We start from the raw sequence: 19,330 nt of genomic DNA, 5'->3' as shown, positions 1-19,330 counted from the left end.
GCAAAAGAGAAAATTTTCGGGGCGGGGGGGGGGGGGGGTTGGACCCCCCAACCCCACCTTTGGCTACGCCCCTAACCAGTGCACGGTGAGTAGTGGGATTTACCCAATTCCTGTGACACATACCCGTTTATAATGATGATTGTTTTTGGTTCGTCGGACAAGGAACGATTTGCTAAACAGTTTCGCTTTTAATATTTCATGAGTGAGTCTGAGTGAGCTTCACATTTTTGCCGACCTATGCTCATTGGCAGTCTCCGTCATTAAACCTACCTATGTATTATCATCGACTAAACAAATCGCGAAGGTTACTTGCGGCAGGGGTCTCAGCTTATCAGTGCGGGACCGCGGTCCAAACACATTGCTCGCTGCAAACAGTAATCTATATCAGGGGATGTTTGAGTGAGCGACCATGCAGACAAAACCACTGCTCGTCCTATCGAAGACATTCTGAGTGAGCGACCATGCAGACAAAACCACTGCTCGTCCTATCGAAGACATTCTGTGATAGTGTATACTGCATCCGAGCGTTGTATCCATTACGGAAAAAAACAAAATACGGGGCATTCTCCTTTGGATGCGAAACAATAAGTTCGGCATGTGTTATCCGGCCTGCTTATGACTCCGTTATAGTGGTTCTTAATGTCTAGAAAACAACGATTATCCCGTCACAATTAAAGCGCAACAGAAGGGGCGCAGTGATGAGCTCAGTAAGTTGAATGAACGCATAATAAATCGGCATCTCTTAATAAGCAGAACTGATTGCATGACTCAGGTGATTTTTTTTTAACTCTTCGGAAAGTGAGCGTGTGAAGACGATAACTCCGCCTGTGATCCACGCGTATAATTTATTCTGTTTTAAGAGGATAACATGCTTCAGGCGCCATTTTCATCGAGCAAATCGTCCACGGCAGTATTGCTGTAATAATATGTCAGTAAAAAGAAAAATCTCTTATTTTACGTGCCAAAACGACGACATAAATATGAGGAATGCCACAGCGGGGAAGTCTGCATTAATATTGATAACCTGGGGTTCCTTGACATACCCCTAAAACCAAGTACATGAGCCGTCTTGCATTTCGCCCACGGCAAAGTGCGGCATACCGTGTCAGGGAATCGAAGCCAAGCTTTCGAGTTTGACAGCGTCATATCCGAGAGCCACCGTGATGGGTAATAATACAATCGACTGCAAACAGTTGTTACTGCAAGCTGCTGCTGCTCAGAATACCAAGTATCAGGGAGGTGGTGTTGGATAACATAAAAATGTGTTATAGCTAGCATTCATGGACGTCATAGTGGTCGCCATCTTTGAGAACTAGCGCGTCGAGGAACTACGTAAACAAGAAACTCGACATTACGACAGACGCGTCCTCGGCGATTCGATAAATAGGTAAGTGACAATCGAGCGAAAAACGGTCCCGCTCCACAATAGCAAAACAATTTGCTCGCGATATGAAGCACCGACGTCACCGGGGCCGCCATGTTTGGGTACTAGCACAGTCAGATGCTGCATCCATGATACCACGGGGAAGTTATCTATTTCAGTGAGATCGCGTTTTGTTACGGTAAGACCAAGTTGTGCATTTAAGAAGATAAAGTGATTCGTACAACTGTGCACTCTTATAAATGAGATGAAGGAAACTGTAAAGTTAAGTAAATACAGAACCGTCTAGATATCAAGGTTTCCAGACGCGGGTACGTCTCAAGTTGATCAGACAAAAACGGTATGTATATCAGACGTTTAACGTGCAGTCCCGCCTTATAGAGTTGCCTAACAAGTCATTGTATAAGCGCTCCGAGTTATATTATAGGGCAGGTGCGTTTCATGTGATGACTTGACAATATGACTCATGCGACACGAAACGGTTAAATTTAAAAGCCCTTGCCGCTATACCATTAGTCACCGCGAGAATTATTGGAGCCCGTTTCTATCTCATCAGAGTCCACCGCTGTACAGTTCAAGATACAGGCAAGTTTGACACCAACTGATATTCCGGTTTCTGCCCACGTCCTTTCAGTCCATTTGCATGAGAAGGATATTATTACAGAAATTTTGGTTACGTCGTCGGAGTGTTACCTAGATTTTCCATGCGTTGCATATTGAATGTAATGGGGTACGGAGAGGTTAGGAGGATATCTGGCGCACATATACGGTGTAAAATTTAATATGATCGCGTGTTTTGTTACAGGGTGCGCACTAAAAAGATGGTCTGCTAGTGTATACGGCGTAGTGTATAATTAGCAACGGCATAGCTTTGGGAACGAGACAATGGAATTCGACGTAATAAACATCAACTCAATTTTGTTGTTAATATATTCCCCTTAATGCACAGTCGATTATGAACGACGTGGTATAGTACTGTAAAGGCTTGAGGGTAAAACAAAAATTTTAAAAAAGGATTTGGATTGATTTTCACCACGAGGGATCCTATAGCGCGAACATGAATCTAAATCGATTACTTGTGCGGTTCACTCCTGTGGAAACGTGGCCGTGGAGGCCATGAATAGACCCCATAGCCTCGTTGCTCAACTGCGCAACACCATAGGAAATAAGCTAACTTAGCCACCACGGTCGGCCAGCTGCAGTTGATATCATCGCCGATTTTTGGATACAAGTAGGGGCATTTGTTTTAATTTCGATGAACTAAAGTCACGGATTCGATCCCGGCCGCGGCGAAATGTTTGAGGCTCGTGTATACTTCACGATGTCATTGCACGTTAAAGAACACCAGACGGTTGACATTTCCGGAGCCCTCCACTATACGGCGTGCCTCGTAACCACATCGTGGTTTTGGCGCGTAAAACCCCGGAAATTATTATTTGGATAAATATGTAAATATACTCCTAACTATCATTTCGTCGACTCTGCTGCAAACAGCGAATCTTCAATGATACAAGAAGATAGTATGAGATATATCAGATATGAGGAATCACATTTATAAAATACAACTTATATATATATATATATATATATATATATATATATATATATATATATATATATATATATATATATATATATATATATATATATATATATATATATATATATTTATATATATATATATATATATATATATATATATATATATATATATATATATATATATATATATATATATATATATATATATTTAATCTCGTATCCCCCACCATGACATTTTGCTAATAATCATATCGTAGTTTTGACAAGTGAAACCCTAGGATTTCATTTAGAATGGCCGTTTCAAGTGTGCCGCAGCTTTCTCAGGAAAGAAACAAACAGGAAAATGGAATGCCATCCGATACCGCGTGGCAGCCAAATCGTTCAACAACTTTCTAGACATTTGTAATCTGGCATCGGCCGAACAAAGACGGCGTCGGGTAAACAGCACTGGATAGCTGAAGAACGCGCGCCACACACGTACGTACGTCGACTTTACACAGCTTTATCTTTTGCTATCAATTCGATTCCACTCGTTTATCGCTATAACTCGCCGCGCAAGGGAGGCACGAACGAACTGCCCCGTGGAACGCTGCACTGAACTTCGAAGGGGGCTTTTTCTTTTGTTAACATTGTTTTCTTTTTAAAATCACAGGGTGTAATAGGCAAATCAAGAGACGCTACCGAAGTAACTGTTTCATTAGTTGTTTCAGGATGCGCACTGGAGTTGTAGCACTGATTAATTTTCATTGATGACATCGATAACATTTCAGTAAGTTAATAACATCGAATGCAGTCGTGCCAGCAAGGATACATTTTTTTCAAGAGCAAAAAGAAAATAAGGAAATTCGCAAATCTCTTTTGTTGTTGTTGTTGTTGTCCATATACACATCTATCCTGTGCAACGAGACGGTTCAGCGCTTTCTTGTATGCTTTCATGGTAGTGACAAATCTTCACATGGCCAGTGACGTAGGGTGTGATTGCATTGAATAACTGCATACCCACAGTTCATGCATGTACTGTGTGCCAATACTTCGTTAATTAAGGCGAGGCACTGTGCTCAGGGAGCTGCATCGAGGCTTCTGACGCATTGGGTTCCAGGAATACGTGTGGGGCAGTTCAGACAACAGCGTCAAAAGTGCCGTAAAATTGTTTTTCGGTCATTCGAGTTTTCACGTACTAATTCTAAATGTAGTTATCGATAATTACGCGGGTATGTGTTGGAGAAATGTGGCGTATACGTACGTCTACGTTTCTAGCCTAATTAACAGTACGCACTACTGCAAAAATGAATTTTTTTTTGTTAAGTGGGGTATTAGAAATAAAGGGGGAACAAATGAAACTGAAGCAGAGACGTATCTACAACATCGAAGTCGCGACAGAGCGGCTTAAGGAATAATAGCGATGCTTTAAATTTTGCTACACATTATAATATAACTTTGACGTACATAACTGCGAATGCTGCAGTTGGCAGTCGTTCAGTCGAGAGTATCAACGTGGCTTCAAAGCACAAAACGTTAGGTTTAATTTGTAATCAATTGTTTTCTTGGTTTTAATGTAGCTTGGTAACACTGGTTTACTTGCATTTTTTTTTCCTCCCGAAGACACCGCACGAGCATCAAATAGCGCCAATTACTTTTACTGCTATTTACCGTTGAATGGTTTACGCTTGGGAAACGGCTGAGGGTGCGTTTTTGCGGATGCGACATTTGCATTTCCATGGGAGCTGGATGCCATAAAACTATCGTTCACTCTGGGTTCGATGCCACATATACTTCACTTTACACCCCCTTTATCCCTCCTCTTTTATTTTTCTTTTGCTTTCTTCACTCAGCGTGCGCGGCGAATCGCTGGAGTTCGAGTTACGGAGCTGTTCGTATCGCACTCATTTCTCCGCTGATCGCGAGCCCTTGTATGGTGCTCGCAATAGCGCACGGCAGGGGCGTAGCCAAAGGGGGGTAGGGGGGGTTGAACCCCCCCCCCCCCCCCCGAGATTTTTAAGTTTTGCTTGCGTGTATATACACGCACACGTACAAACGCACGCACGAACATACCTAAAGTATGGTTGAACCCCCCCCCCCCCCCCGAAAAAAATTTCTCGCTACGCCCCTGGCGCCCGGTATAATGCAACGCTGCCGTGGGATGCGAAAGCAAGGAGCACAATATTTTAAAAACACAATGTATAGGGGGCGCGCGCCCATTGCGTTCAAGAAAACCAGGACGTCAATACTAAATCCGTGCGATAGATTACTTCCGCAGCTCGTTATAAGCAACCAGTGTGCAGTAAAAGACGATATACGTACTCGGGCCGTTCTCTTAGCATATAGTTCAAACGGAGCGATCAGTTTTTTATGAGCTTTTTCGCGAAGCGTCGCTCGGGAGTATGTCCACGCCTGGCTTCTTTCGAAGAAATGATGAAACACGCAGTTGCGAAATGCATGTGGCTAAAATTAGCTGAGGAAAGCAACGCAGCGTTGGCGCGCAAGAACAACGTGATTTCGATATCTGACGCATTTAACAGCGAAGCCGCGTACCTCTCGTTGGTCTGAAAATTTCGTGGCGTCAGTACAAAACTCCTATAGCTCGTATGCGCCACAGAAATTGGGCAAATCCCAGTACTCACCACAGACGCTTGCGAGCTCCTCTGCTAGCAGATGCGCGCGCTCCTTGCGTTTCCCCCTCGGACGGTGAGGAAGAGCATTCGGAGAGGTGGACCCGCGTGTGTTTCCCGCTTTCATATATAAAAGGGAGACCCGTCCAGCAACTCATTCAGTTCATTCTAAGGCTGCCATGCGTAGACCACGGAAGTTGATTACACCGGAAGAACAGCGCGAATGCAATGCTCGACGAAAGGAGCAATGAAGTTCGTCTTACTGAAAATAGTCGCCGAACCAACCACGGTCTAGCACAGCGACCACAAAGCGATTATCATTACCATTACTCTAAAGTAATAATAAATCTTGACCCCCTCCTCCCCCCCCCCCCCCCCCCCCCAATCAGCATACGTGGTGTTTGATACAGCTTTGCTGGACATGCACGTTCGCAGGGCGGAATGGCGTCCAATTTTTTTATAATCGCAGTTAATGGCAAATACAATGGAGATGCATTGCAGCGCAATCTTATTTTAGAAGCGTGAGTGTCGCATCTCCTCGGTAACGAACAAGTTCCTTGAAGGCCTACCTCAGATTAGAAGTGCACGTCACCATAAAAAAGAAAAAAACAGTTCGGCTTCGCAAAGAGGTGCGCCTCCTGTAGCTGCCATACGGGTGAATTTTTAAGCGCGCAGAACTTGGATATTGTGTTCTCCTAGATTTGCGGCAGCTCAGCAAGATCCGCTGAGCATTTGGCGCTGAATTTCGAAGAAAGTGGCCGCATTTTCTTGGCCCGAAAGCTCCGCCAAATACATGCTGCTGCTCAGTCTCTCCGTGGCCTCTCCTTATGGAGGCGTTAGCAGTCGATTCCGCGACCATGTCCGCGATCATAACAGCGCTCAGCACAAAATGGCGGCCGTGATCAGTGTTGCCGGAGCACAAAGTATGAACATCCCATATTAGGGTCGAAAATGTGCTCCAAGTCAACATTCGACAGCCCAGATACGCTCGTACAACGTAAAACTGCGTATGGCTGCCTCCGTGGCGTGAGACATGCAGAACGCTCGCCGAATCGCTCATCAAGAATAACAGTTTGGTTCAAAGTGCAAAGCGTCGAAAGCGATAGCTATCACACGATATCGCACGCAGTAAAATCCACAACGTCTCACTCAGTATCGCAGAGGGCAATGATCGGTATAGTAGCTCAGGCTTTCTTAGGCGTGCGTAGGTTCCTATACTTTTCTTCTTTTTTTAGGGAGAGGGAGGGGTATAATAGCCTGAAAGATGACCCCGCAACACCCACCCATTTCCTCCTCTTCATCCTGTCGCCGTCTTTGGCAGCGGTCACAAAAGAGAGCAATAATCTATCTTGCACGAACTGGATGAAGTATTTACACCGAAACTCGGAAACACGGACTACAGCTGCTACAACTTACACGTTTTACTAGAGAAGTAGCAAGGTTACACACACAAAACTGTGTGTGTAACCAGCAAAGCGCTTATGCTGTTATTTATCTAACGCAGTTGTACTCGCAGTCATAGGCGTGCGCAGAGTTAACCATCAGGTGGGCCAGGTCTAACCGCAGCGCACCCCCTCCCCCTTCGTGCGCACGCCTATGCTCGCAGTCACCGTACGTTCTCGGGCTTCTTTGTCGCGATTTCAGCCGGAGATATATGATCTTTCCATGTGCCTTTTCTTCAAAATCATAAAAGTTATAGACAGAATATGTGGCCCCCTTGTTCCGACTTATTACAGGTGACCGTGGCCTCCCTAACTCCCTTACTGCTCATGCTTTGATTCCAACAAACGTTTCTGTGGGTCAACGTCCGTGTATTTCCTCCATCCTGAGTTTACCTGGGCTATATACGTCTCAATTGACTTTGTCATGCACAGACTGCGTGGTGCAAGCTAGAAGAGGTTACAACCTCAGCGTGGTGCAAGCTAGAAGAAGTTACAACTAGAGCTATTGCAGTTTTGTGAGGAGGGTAAACAGCTGCTCGCGGCGCATGCGCAGTTAGCGATATCGCAGTGTTTTGCAGAGATGGTTTCGACGAGTTAAGAAGTGCTGAAGATGTGGTACAGTCTCTTTTCGCACCGCTCTGCCAATTGGCGTAACTGGGCTTTTTGATTTTTTTTTTTTTTTTTCATTACGGCAGGATTTCCTTACGGTGGCAAACATATGTCTAGTCTTCTTGATCTACGGCTTTTCTTCTTATTTTTTGAAGATGGACTTGTCTATCCTCAGCATTCATTTTTTTCTTTCTTCTGCAACGGTCAGAACAAAACGCGAGAAGTTCCGATGTTGGCATTAAATACACGTATTTTCTTCAACTGATTAATTATTCATATTACAACCACGCATGGTGTATTTCGTAGAACATGTTCGAGAACATTAACAATTATTAACATTGGAATTGTGGGAAACTGCTAAAGTCATTCCGGCTATGAGCACAATAAAAATACAAAGCTCAATCAAAATAAGCGAGTCGCTTTGTGCTCATTCGAACGCCAGCAAAGGCGAACAGAACGTGACTAATGATCGAGAACACCTTATGAATAGTGCAATTTGGATACCACGAAAAGGAAAGGTTCGGCCGCCTCGCAACAAACGGGCTATTTCTAGAAATGAAATATTTTATGCGTCTTCTTTGTGTGCCCGATGTTAAACATTGTTGTATTTTTGCTCTTTTTATGTAGCATTGTTCTTTGACTTTTTCATGACTTTCATTCAGTATTTTAAACAACGCTAAGCCCGGATTCTCATAGCGCATGCGCGTAGCCGCCCTGGGATATACGCTTTCTTTGTTTTAAACCAGGACGTGCAATTATTCGACACGTCAAACGCGCTCTTTGCGCGCATGAAACGAAACCGACACTCGCCGAGTGGCTACGGCTTGGCTTCTGAACCGGGGTCTCGCCTGGCGCTCTTGTTTGTTTATGTTTTTGCGTATGTGAATTCTCAAGAGCAACTGAACCGTTAGGTTTGTTTACATATTTCAATTGGCGTGCGGCATCTTTTCTTGCGTCTCTTTGTGTCCTGTAAGCAAGCTGCTAGCGCATTTATTGCGATGTTTGCCGGCTTGCGTCAGAACCGAACACAAGTTTGACAATTGTATTGTTGTGCGTGGGAGCTCCGTGGCGCCAGTAATCAAGCGGTCCGCGCGTTCTCCTAGCCGGCCGGCGCGGGCTTTCTCAATGCTATCTCTTTTTCACAGGCCATACTGCGCACGGGTGCGTCAGCAGCATCAACGCAAACAAACACGGTTCCTGGCTGTCTGGGGAGAGAGTGAAGGCTCCCCGCCCCTTTGCCGATGGCTCCGATAAGGCAGAAGCGACGTACTACAAGCCGAGCATCCACAACCCGGCTTTCCGCTCGAACATGCCGCACATGCTGTCCGCCCAGCCAGGGACTGTCAACGGGCGAGCAAAACGTGAACGCCGGCCGAACTGTGCGCTTCAACGAGCGAACATGGGCGTCAAACTTCAGACAGCGTACGTATATAGTTGCATTGCCGCTCACTGTAGGCAATTGTTGCGTTTACCCTGTGCAACGCGGGAGCAACCGGGAGCAACCGGGAGTTGAGAGCGGAATACCGCGCTTGTTTTTTGCGCAGAGACCTGAAAGTGATTATTCTGGGAGAGTCGAATGTCGGCAAAACGTCCCTCCTCGTTCGCTACCTCGAGAAGCGGTTTGAAGAGTATCCTAAGGTAAGTGTTGGATTGTGCTTTCTCCTCCTTCACATTTCGGTGCTACCTTCCCGCTTAGCTTTCCCGAAATGTAAAAATTGCACGCATCATAGCTGCGTTCGTCCCATTACGAGGCGCATGTGCGGGTTACGGTCTGCGGCCTTATCTACGGCCTCGCATCCGTAAACACAAACTCAGGTTTCGGGATGCACAGCCTGGCTAATGCTTGCTCATTTGCGCGCACTTTGAGAGTTTTATTGGAGGTCGTACGCGCCCTCGCCCCAACGGCACCGTTCTTTTTTTTAAAGATACACATTTTAGGTGCAATATATTGGGTATGTCAACATGCGAGAATATATGCGCCAAAATATGTAATAAAACTTCACTTATTAACTGAACACAAGAGACTCCATCTTCTCCAACTTCTTCTAGGTGTAGGCCGCTCGGCTTGCTTCATATCTTACATTTATCTGCAAATGTATTTGATTAGGCTGATGTTATAGGCTATAGCAAGCCAAATTATGTGCACACTATTTTATTACGGGGCTCACTCGTTACAGAGAGGAGAAGAGAATGAACATTGCATAAACACTAAAAGGTTACAGAGTGCATTTATTCAGAAGAAAGCCTTTCCATAAAAGAAAATATGCCTTTTCTTTGGGTTGAACTTTATCATTGCTAGACCTTGGCTATCAGTAGAGTTTGTACACTACAGTAACTGCAGCTACCATTGTATCGTCTGAGCTGGCTGGGAATCCAGCTGTTCACAATGCGAGAGTCGATTACTCTCGTGTTCCAGATGTGTAGTTGTTGGTGACTTGTAGCAGCGGCTTCAACTGGTGTGAGCAGCATGCCATCGGCTATCATGCTAATCATCTACATGCTCTATTTGTGCAGGCAACCCTCGGTGCGGCATTCACACTGAAAACAAGGGGGAAACACAACATTGCAATATGGGTAAGGTTTGCCCTTTGTACTGTCTCTTCAACATCCTCTCATTGCTTTTGTTTCCTCATAGAATACAAAGCTTGATAGTAAACGCTGTCAGGGCAAATACTATGCATATCTTGTAAATTATTGTTGAAAAGTTGATTTGCCAGTTATTTGAGAGAACATTTGTTTTCCTTTTGGCAAGAAAGATGAGGCAGCTAAAGTGCTAAAGAACAGATAGCATGAGATAAGCATTGTGCTGGTTGGTAAAGGATTAGTCGCAGCTTGCTTCAGGCTGGTCAGCCCTGCATATCTGTATGTTCTGCACTTGTATATTAACTTGTCCGCATATTCTATTTACCCAGGATACAGCCGGACAAGAACGCTATGTTGGCTTGAGCATTTTCTACTGCAGAAATGCGGACGTCGCGATCATGGCCTTTGACGTCACGAATCGAGAAAGCTTCAAGGCATTAATGTAAGTGTAGTGCACTGGAGCATTTCTTCACTATGTGGACACTCGTAGAGGATATTAATTTTGTAGTCGCATACAACTTATGAAATCCGGAAAGGCCCCACCCAAATGACCAAAGCACAGCAGCCGATCACCTTTGTGACTAAAGAAATTGTCCCGCTCATGCAGACGCAATGTTTTTCGAAGGCAGGGTCAGGAGCCGTTTGGCGCATGACATCAGTTTGCAGTGCGCACCTATTGGGGTCTCTTTGTGTGCATCCGCCTTTGAGGAGGAAATTCCACGCATTTGTAAAGTTGTATCCGGCTAAAGAATGTTCGCCTAATCTGATGAATTTTCAGTTCTCAAGTGAATAGTAAATAGTGAATGAACTGTTTCTAAAATAATATATTCTTTAAGAACTATATGTTTCGCGATCAAGGGTTTGTTATTAGAACGGAAAATGAAACTTTTAACTTCGTGATGAATTTTCAAAGCCGGTACGTTAGTGTGATGTCATTAATTGGAAATAGTTGTCATATTTTAGCCATATTGGCTCAATAAATGCTCCAAAGTTTCGCACTTTAAGCCTCTAGTTTCCTTAGAAAAGCTATTTATGTATTTTTACCTATAAATAATTATGTAGGCCTTAGCAGACTGTCAAAATCTACAACTTCGTTGTAAGCCGATGGGAAAACTTCAAGGCAGTGCCGCCACAATTCTCATCTTCTTGTGTAATTTCTGGCTTATAGAAGATCTCGCAGCAAGAGCGGCAATTTTGGTATTGTGGAAGGTTTTGTTTTTATACAAGTGAAGTGATTTTTGTGATTAACATCTCTATTAAGAAAGCTTTGAGGCTGTGTTCCTTAGAGCTGCACTTCAAGGTTTGAGGATTTTCAGTCATGATAGTGACTTGGCATTTACAACATTCTACTGCTTAGTACGAAGTAAAAGAGGTCTTCAGCAAAGGACTCGGACAGCTTCATTGGGAGCCACTGATACGTTGATCTTTAATCTAAATTTGTACCTATTTAAACATTTCTTAACAGGAAGCAAGCAGCAGGCATTCAAAGCAGATTAACACAAGTGATAGTTAGACGATAGTGTCTCTGCAAGTTCAGTGTGATGGCCGGCACAACATTCCATTTTCTACACATTAGATCCACAACACCAAAGATAAGCAAAACACAATGAGCACAAACACCCATCTAGTTCATTTAGAAACAAGAGTGCGCTTGAGTACTACATTGTCGCAAACGCACCTGGTGGTGAAGTGGAACAAATAAACATGTAGCAAAACTTGGATGTTGTGAAACCTGCTATCGTATGTACACTTACATGCTTGACAAAAACATGTTCCAGAACTGTAATGGGGGGTTATGACGTGTGCTGCACAGGAAGGTGAATTCCTTGTGTAATAACGTGATGGAGTCCGACCCTATAGCCATGTTTCTTATGTAGAAAGCCACTATAATTTCTGTTGATTGTTTTTAAGTCTGTCGACGAAATGTGTGTACTAATATAGGGTGCATCCGCATGAATTGGAATGGTCGACCAAGTGTGTACGCATAATTCAGTGCACAAACACTTGTCTTATATTTCACCCGTGCATGCCTGTGCATGTATGCGCAGATACTCGCAGCTCTCATTGAAGTACGATATATGTGCACAGCACTCCAGGTTAGAATTGACCCAGGTTTGTGTAAACAAACATTGGATGGAATCGAGAGGTGCCATGCATGGATGGTTTGGGCATGAGTGATAGTAAATGTTGAGTTACGAGTAGGGAATGAAGCCAGGGACGCCATTATGTGCCACACAAAAACAGCCACGCAGGTATTACTGCAATCCTTCTCGTATCTACAGCGTAGTGTGCCATAAGAGCCCAGTGCAGCAACTTGTAAATGGTGACGCCATGAAATGACGTTAAAGCGGGTAAGTGCTGAACGAGTGCACGAAAATCTTTGATTTTCATTGCGAACCATAGGTCTTGCAGACTGAGCAGAGCCTTCTGCTCAGCTTTTGAAACTTTTTGGCAATGGATGCGAGTGGTCTATGGGTATGCTGGGCACTGCAAAGGTAGTTGTAATAGCACAGTATGGTCTTGCATTGTCCATGGCTAGCACAGGAAGTAATGTATCCTGCCAAACCACATTGCAGAAGCCAGGATGACGACAATGTGGTAGAATTGACAGCAGTTACACATATATGGTTGCCGATATCACGGGGAGAGATAGGCACAAAAAACATTTTATGATGAGATGGCCATTGCATAAGGCTCCACAATGTGTGTTGGCTGCATAATGGCTGAATTCTGGTCAACTAAAGATCTCCAAGGAATCCAGGTGGAGGGAGAGGCCATGTAGCAGTTAACGGCAAGGCACCAGTGATGCAGAACTATCGATGGTACTATCAATACTATCGATAGCTGAGGCACTAACGAACTATCGATGGTAAAAAATACTATCGACAGCGCTATCGATAGTAAAAAAATTCGATGGTATACTATCGATAGTACAAAATCAACAGCACGAACTCATTGCAGAATAAACTTGGCTCCCTGCGCGCGTGGTACATAGTGGAGCCCGAGGAGCAGGCTGAAGGGCAAGAAAGTTGACATGCTTGTGTTATTCACCTGAGTGCTTTGCTGACACATGATCATGACGTAAAACTGTTCAGTTGTAGCGGAAATGAAGGCGTTACATGTGGTGGAACTTCGCAGCTCCAAATTTATATTGCATTTTATGATTTCAAAATAAAAAGGATATCATGAACTACGTTTGTTAATTGTAAGGTGTAACTGGTTGCTTTTGGACGTGAATTTATTGATGGACATATTCCGCCATTTTCCCTGCGGAAATAATTTATTTCTTTCGCCATGAATTGCTCGTAAATTAAGCGAAGCTGACAGTTGGCTATCTCAAATATTTTGTCAATATGGCCGGCTAGCAACCGCATCATTATTCACACCACTATCGATATTATTGTCACATGGTCATGACGGTGAAGAACGCTGCAGCAAGAGTGGGAAATACGGAGCTCTTTATTTGTGCAAACTTGTCTGTTTCTTCATCAGAATACTCTCCTGTAGTGTGCAACGGACATCTGTGCTCGTCCACAAATGCCAACCTCATGTCAGATTATGAACCAACAATCTCTCTCTGCCTCGTAGTAGTTGGTTCAGTCGAACAATGCGGCAAATCTGACCCTTCTTAGACTTCTTTGAAAAACAGATTCCCGCTGTGCATGGGATCTGCTGGAATATGATGTGAATTAATCTGCAAAATACCACCAGAAGTACTGCATTCACATTGCCAATGCATTTTCCATCTTAGTAGCATTGTACTTATGCTCTGGTGGTCTTTTTTGCAGGACAAGGTACGTGCAGTTACTGAGTATGGTGGACGACTTCTCATTAAAGGTGGTTGTTGGGACTAAGAGTGACCTGCTAGGCACAAAAAAACGACAGGTGAGAAGAATGCCTTTTCTTTTTTTTTTAAGGCATGGCTGGCCAGTGGTGGACATAATCGGACACCGGTGGTTAGGAGGCATTTCAATGTTTTTCTGAAAATAGTACGTTCTAGACACTGGACATCTACACACTTTTGAAAACATTTAAAAAAAATATTGCATGGCAGTTCAGCTGATAAGATGGCAGTTCTGTTTGAAACCTCTTCACCTTATGCAATTGCAACTTATTGCTTGAACAATAAGAAATCGTCTGTGATAAAATAACATGCTTTTGAAAGTGTATTTTTTATTGGACTGAAAGTGGCATGTCATCGTTGTTTCATCTCCGTCCATAGTGACCATCTTATGATAACAATGACATTGGCCAATATGTGCTCTGTCTGTATGTTGTTGCGAGCTTGCTTTTTGTTTTCGTTTCTGTTCGATTACACTGCCCAAGCAATTTTCGGGCCAATCTTGTTGAAACAAGAAAATAGGGCAGGTGGTGATATAAAGGAAATGTTGCAGCAATTTATTGTAAGATACCGGTTTCGTGTTACAGCTTCCTTGGGGCAAAATTGAAAAAGGGCATTTTCAACGGAAGATGACGTGTGTTTCACACCTTTACTGTACCCTAAGCACCATCGATACCGGTGATGCTGCTAATGGAACTGCCATTGCACTCGTTAGCAAAGTTCTTGCAAAGGCGTATTGCAGTATCTAAACAACTGCAGCTTAGTCCCATTGAATTGTAAGGGCGCTGGTTGGGACCTTAGGCCAAGACTTACTCGACCGAACAATCGAATTAACCAGAGCCCAATTAATGGAGGTATGCTGTACTCTTGTCAGCTTTATCTGCTACCATAGGTCGGTAAACTCGCTCATGAGTCGGCTCACTCACTCACATCGAGCCATGAGCCTGAGTCCGAGTGAATAGTATTTTGGCGAGTTTGGGTCCAAGTGAGTCGGGCTGTGAAAAATTTCAGTGAGTCTTAGTCCAAGTGAGTCCGGCTGAGGAAAATTTCGGTTAGTCTGAGTGAGCCCTAAGCGCAAAATATATTTCTTGAGTGAGTCTGAGTGAGCTCCGCACTTTTTTGCCGACCTATGGCTCCATCTAAACAACTTCAGCATTAATGTCCGCCATATGTTGGCTCACGTTTATACTCCCATCGACTCGCACATACTTCAAAGCACTAGTTTTCATACGCCAGCTCAATATTTATTGATCAGAGGCATGACATACAGAGGGGGGGGGGGGGATAAGTGACACCCCCCACCCCCTGTAAACTCTTTCACAGGTAGTTCTTGTTAAAATACCTCGTGTGAGTCATCCCTTTCAACAAAAACATATTTGCTGGATTGCACCCACTTATAACTCATATTTGAAGGTTTGAGATCAAAAGGCACCAAGTAGAGCACCATTTATGCGAGATATTGGCATTGACAACATGGTTGAAAAAGCTAATTATGCGCTAACGGATTCATGAGTCGACTCACTCAGACTCGGGTAGAGTCTGAGTTTGAGTGAGTCTGAGTGTTTAATATTTTGGTGAGTTTGAGTCCGAGTGAGTCCGGCTAATACAAATTTTAGTGAGTCAAAGTTCGAGTGAGTCTGGCTAATACAAATTTTAGTGAGTCGGAGTTCGAGCGAGTCCGGTTGAGGAAAATTTTGCTCAGTCTGAGTTCGAGTGAGATCTGAGGGCAAAATATATTTCATGAGTGAGTCTGACTGAGCACCACATCTTTTGACGACCTACGCCTGCTACAGTGTCGTTTGACGTGCCTTGAAATATTACATGCATAGGGTTCCACTGCTCTCGGTTGTATGGTGCAAACGGCCCTACCCAAATTTTCTTTGCAAATGTTGCTTGAGAACGGTGATTTGGGCAAGTTGGTTGGTATTCATCTTGAAAACAACACATACACACGAAGACGAAGCGCCTGTCCCGTTGTTCCTTTCGTCTTCGTCCTTGTGTGTATGCGCTTTTTTCAAGACAAATGTTGCATGATGGCTCGGTGGTCAATCTGTCTGCACATTGCCACAGGGTACAAATTCAATTCTGGGAAGCATTGGTTAGGTTCTGTTGTTTTCAGCCATTCGTGAAACTAGATAATTACCTGCTTAGAAGCTCCGACATAATGATATGTCAACAACGACCGTACATTTGTAGCAATGACATTATATAAGAGTTAAAAAAAAAAGGGTGGACATAAAAAGCATAACATGTGTTCATGTGCACTTCGTTCTTGACGAATGCCAAACTGTCCCCATTTGTGTATAGTCAATACATCATACATTATCTCTGGAGTGATTTCTCTAATATGCAAGTTCATTTGTTGGTTTGTAACTGGGCAGGTGCATATTTTGCTATGTTTTACTGTGGTGTTGTGGAGAATTCTCAAATTTTATCTTTCCTGTCGAGAAGTGCTTTGAGACATATTTTCGAGATGAATTTGAGTCGACTTTTAGACCCCTGCTACAGATGTTCGGTACATGATGTATTAACGAACATGTAGGAGACGTGTATAGCTTAGTGGCTGAGGCATTGCTAAGCTTGAGGGGATTTATTTTCACCTGGCCATGGTGGCCACGTTATGATGGGGGCAAAAGGCAAAAACGCTTGTGGGCATAGATTTAGGTGCACGTTTACCCCTTCTATGCCATGTTGTTACGAATCCAGACCCAAAACTGTGCAAGGGGTATAAAAAGTGAATGCGCATCATTGTATCGCTGCGCATTTTGATCATGCAAGGTCACAGACTGTGTGACCATGTGTGACGAAGTTGTGCACCATATCATCGCACCACAGCCTTGCCGCTTCAAAGTTCGAGGCACCGCTGTTGTCACTGACTTCACTCTTGGATGACAGGCTGAGTGTATCCACAGCTCAGTGTAATTTCCCAAGCTGCAATCACATCTGGGTAAATAGGACTCGGCAATATTTTGTGAGAATACCCTTAGTACATCGGGAAAGATGACTTCAAGCGCTCCTTTTTTTTGTTGGACACAGTATTAATGAGAACTAACCGACAATAACGCCAAGGAAAGTATAGGGGTTGTTATATGTAGTAATTAGGATATAAATGTGAAGAAAGTGGACGAAAAGATAACTTGCCGCTGGCAGGGACCGAACCTGCGACCTTCGAATAACGCATCCGATGCTCTATCACTGAACATATGAACGCATAGCTGTGCTTCAGATTAGTGCTTTCTGTGGCCACTGTGGTAGGTTGGTGATTGTATCGTATTGCACTGCTGAGCTTGTGATCACTGGCCACTCCTTTAAGAGAGTATAATAGAAAAAAGAATACCCGGCCTGCACGGAACACACAACGCAGTTGCAGCGAAAGCTGGTGGGGCAGCCTTTCTAGAGCCCGTTGTAAACACTCTTGGGAAGACTACGACAAGTACAATTGCAAGGTGCTCACTACGCCATAATCATCATAATTTTGCGGAGTAAGGAATTATCCACTATGCGTCTCTAAGGCTTATGTTCACTTTGTTGATGCTGTGGCTGATGACGACGAAGAATGGCTGAGCCCTTTGTAATGGGTTGGCAGCTTTAAACCACACTCTAGTTACGCAGTTTTAATTGTGTGACGCCTTATGTTATTTTACTCTTCTACTACGCTATACTGCATCTGTTAACGTGATTCCATGCCCAACATGATGCTTGTATAGGGTCTTCTTGTGAACAAGTTTCGAGCACAGGCGTGGCTTCGTGGTACAAGACTCGATTGCCATGCACAGGGCCCGGGCTCAAATCCCGCTCGATCCTCGATATTTTTTCTCATTGTGCGCGTGGCGGTTACAGACACCGGCAACAGTGGCTGACAACTACGGCACCAAAATCGGCTGTCGTGTACCATAACAGCTTTCGCCGTAAAATGGACGTGTACTTGAATTAAGGTGCACGTTAAAGAACACCAGCTAATCGAAACGAATTCGGGACCCTTCACAGGAGCATGTCTCATTATCAGGTTGTCATTGCATTTCATAACTCTGGAATTCAGTTTTGATTAACTGCCACAAAGCCAAACTAGGTGCTCTTAGCATGCAGCATAAACTGCTTAGTGAGGGAGTGCTCCCAAGTATTGCTCTGCATCAAAAAAAAAAGTCAGTATATCATGCATACCTCTTCGTGCACTAAATACAAGACACACAAATCGCAAGACTCTATTCAAATAGGTTAAAATTGCTCGCAGTAAAGGGACCAACGTTGACGGCGTGAATATCGCTGTTTTCATTTATCTACCGTGAATTGTTTGACAGTATTGTATATTCGATACGGTGGTCACAAGTATGCAATCTTCCGTTTGCAGGTTTCTGTTGCCGAAGCGGAAGTATTCGCAAAGAGCTTAAATCCCGGATGGACGGCGGAAAAGGCTCCCTACTTTGAGACGTCGAGTGCAACGGGCGAAAACATTGACCAGGTCTTCGACTACATTTTCGAGTACTGCACCCGTGAGCACGGTCTACTATCCTGCTGCCTTAACAATGTTCACGAGAAAGACCTAAAGACCGTCACCCTCACGCCAAGAACACTGAAGATAGGCAAAACCGTAGCAAATTGCTGCCTTTGACGATAACGTGTTAAATGCCAGAGTCCTTGCACTTCAGGCCGCTGACCTGCTCAAATGCATTTATGTAAATATTTACCTCGGCTGACCCCAAGAGGCAATTATCGCACTCTGCAGTTGTACTCAAGTACTACGTGACTGCCGACGTTGCATCTCGAAGTCGTATCTTCTCGCTGTCTTGACACTGCACAAATTGCTGTGATATATTGCAATGAACTCTTACTCTTTGACTCTCCTGGTCTCCGATTGACCAGCCTATTTTCATTGTACACACATCATACGTACATATGTAATATATTTGGTGCAGGCACCGCGTCTGTACATTTTAATCTGTATATACGGTAAATTTATTATACACGACGGTACACTAGGACAACTGAGAGCGCATGAGGCAATAAAGTGAATGTGGCATGTGTAAACAGCCTGATGTGTGTTTCTTATTCTTTTTTATGTATTTGCCTTCTTCTGTGCAGTACTCAATAGAACACAGTCTTTCGGCTTTAATCTTGGAAGCGTTTGAAACATTGTCCTTATCTCGGGGACCTTGGGTAAAGGTTGAGCGCTAGGCAGATCTTTTCATTTTGGCGTTGGCAAGCCATCAAAATGTGGTTTATTTTCGGGCCAGACATTGTTTTTTCGATTCCTTGTTGAAGGAAATCTGGTCACATTGTCCGTTTATCATTCATTGTGTGAGCTTCGGGGAACTGAAAATGCTAG

General features: G+C 43.9%; 1 protein-coding gene across 1 annotated transcript in view; it reads left to right on the top strand.

The window, feature by feature from the left end:
- Positions 1-19,032, top strand: part of LOC119383612 (uncharacterized) — a 29,848-nt gene extending 10,816 nt beyond the window's left edge. Inside the window, exons 2-7 of the mRNA XM_037651867.2 lie at positions 8,729-9,005; positions 9,128-9,221; positions 10,098-10,157; positions 10,496-10,608; positions 13,955-14,051; positions 18,356-19,032. Of these exons, the coding sequence (XP_037507795.1) occupies positions 8,893-9,005; positions 9,128-9,221; positions 10,098-10,157; positions 10,496-10,608; positions 13,955-14,051; positions 18,356-18,616 (738 nt within the window). The 5' untranslated portion in view covers positions 8,729-8,892 and the 3' untranslated portion in view covers positions 18,617-19,032. The remainder of the gene's footprint in view (positions 1-8,728; positions 9,006-9,127; positions 9,222-10,097; positions 10,158-10,495; positions 10,609-13,954; positions 14,052-18,355) is intronic.
- Positions 19,033-19,330: the final 298 nt, after the last annotated feature.

Source organism: Rhipicephalus sanguineus, chromosome 2 (genome assembly GCF_013339695.2).
Source record: "Rhipicephalus sanguineus isolate Rsan-2018 chromosome 2, BIME_Rsan_1.4, whole genome shotgun sequence".
Classification (NCBI taxonomy): Eukaryota; Metazoa; Arthropoda; class Arachnida; order Ixodida; family Ixodidae; genus Rhipicephalus; species Rhipicephalus sanguineus.
The sequence above is the reverse complement of the archived record's forward strand: the minus strand, read 5'-3'. Positions and strand labels throughout refer to the sequence as shown.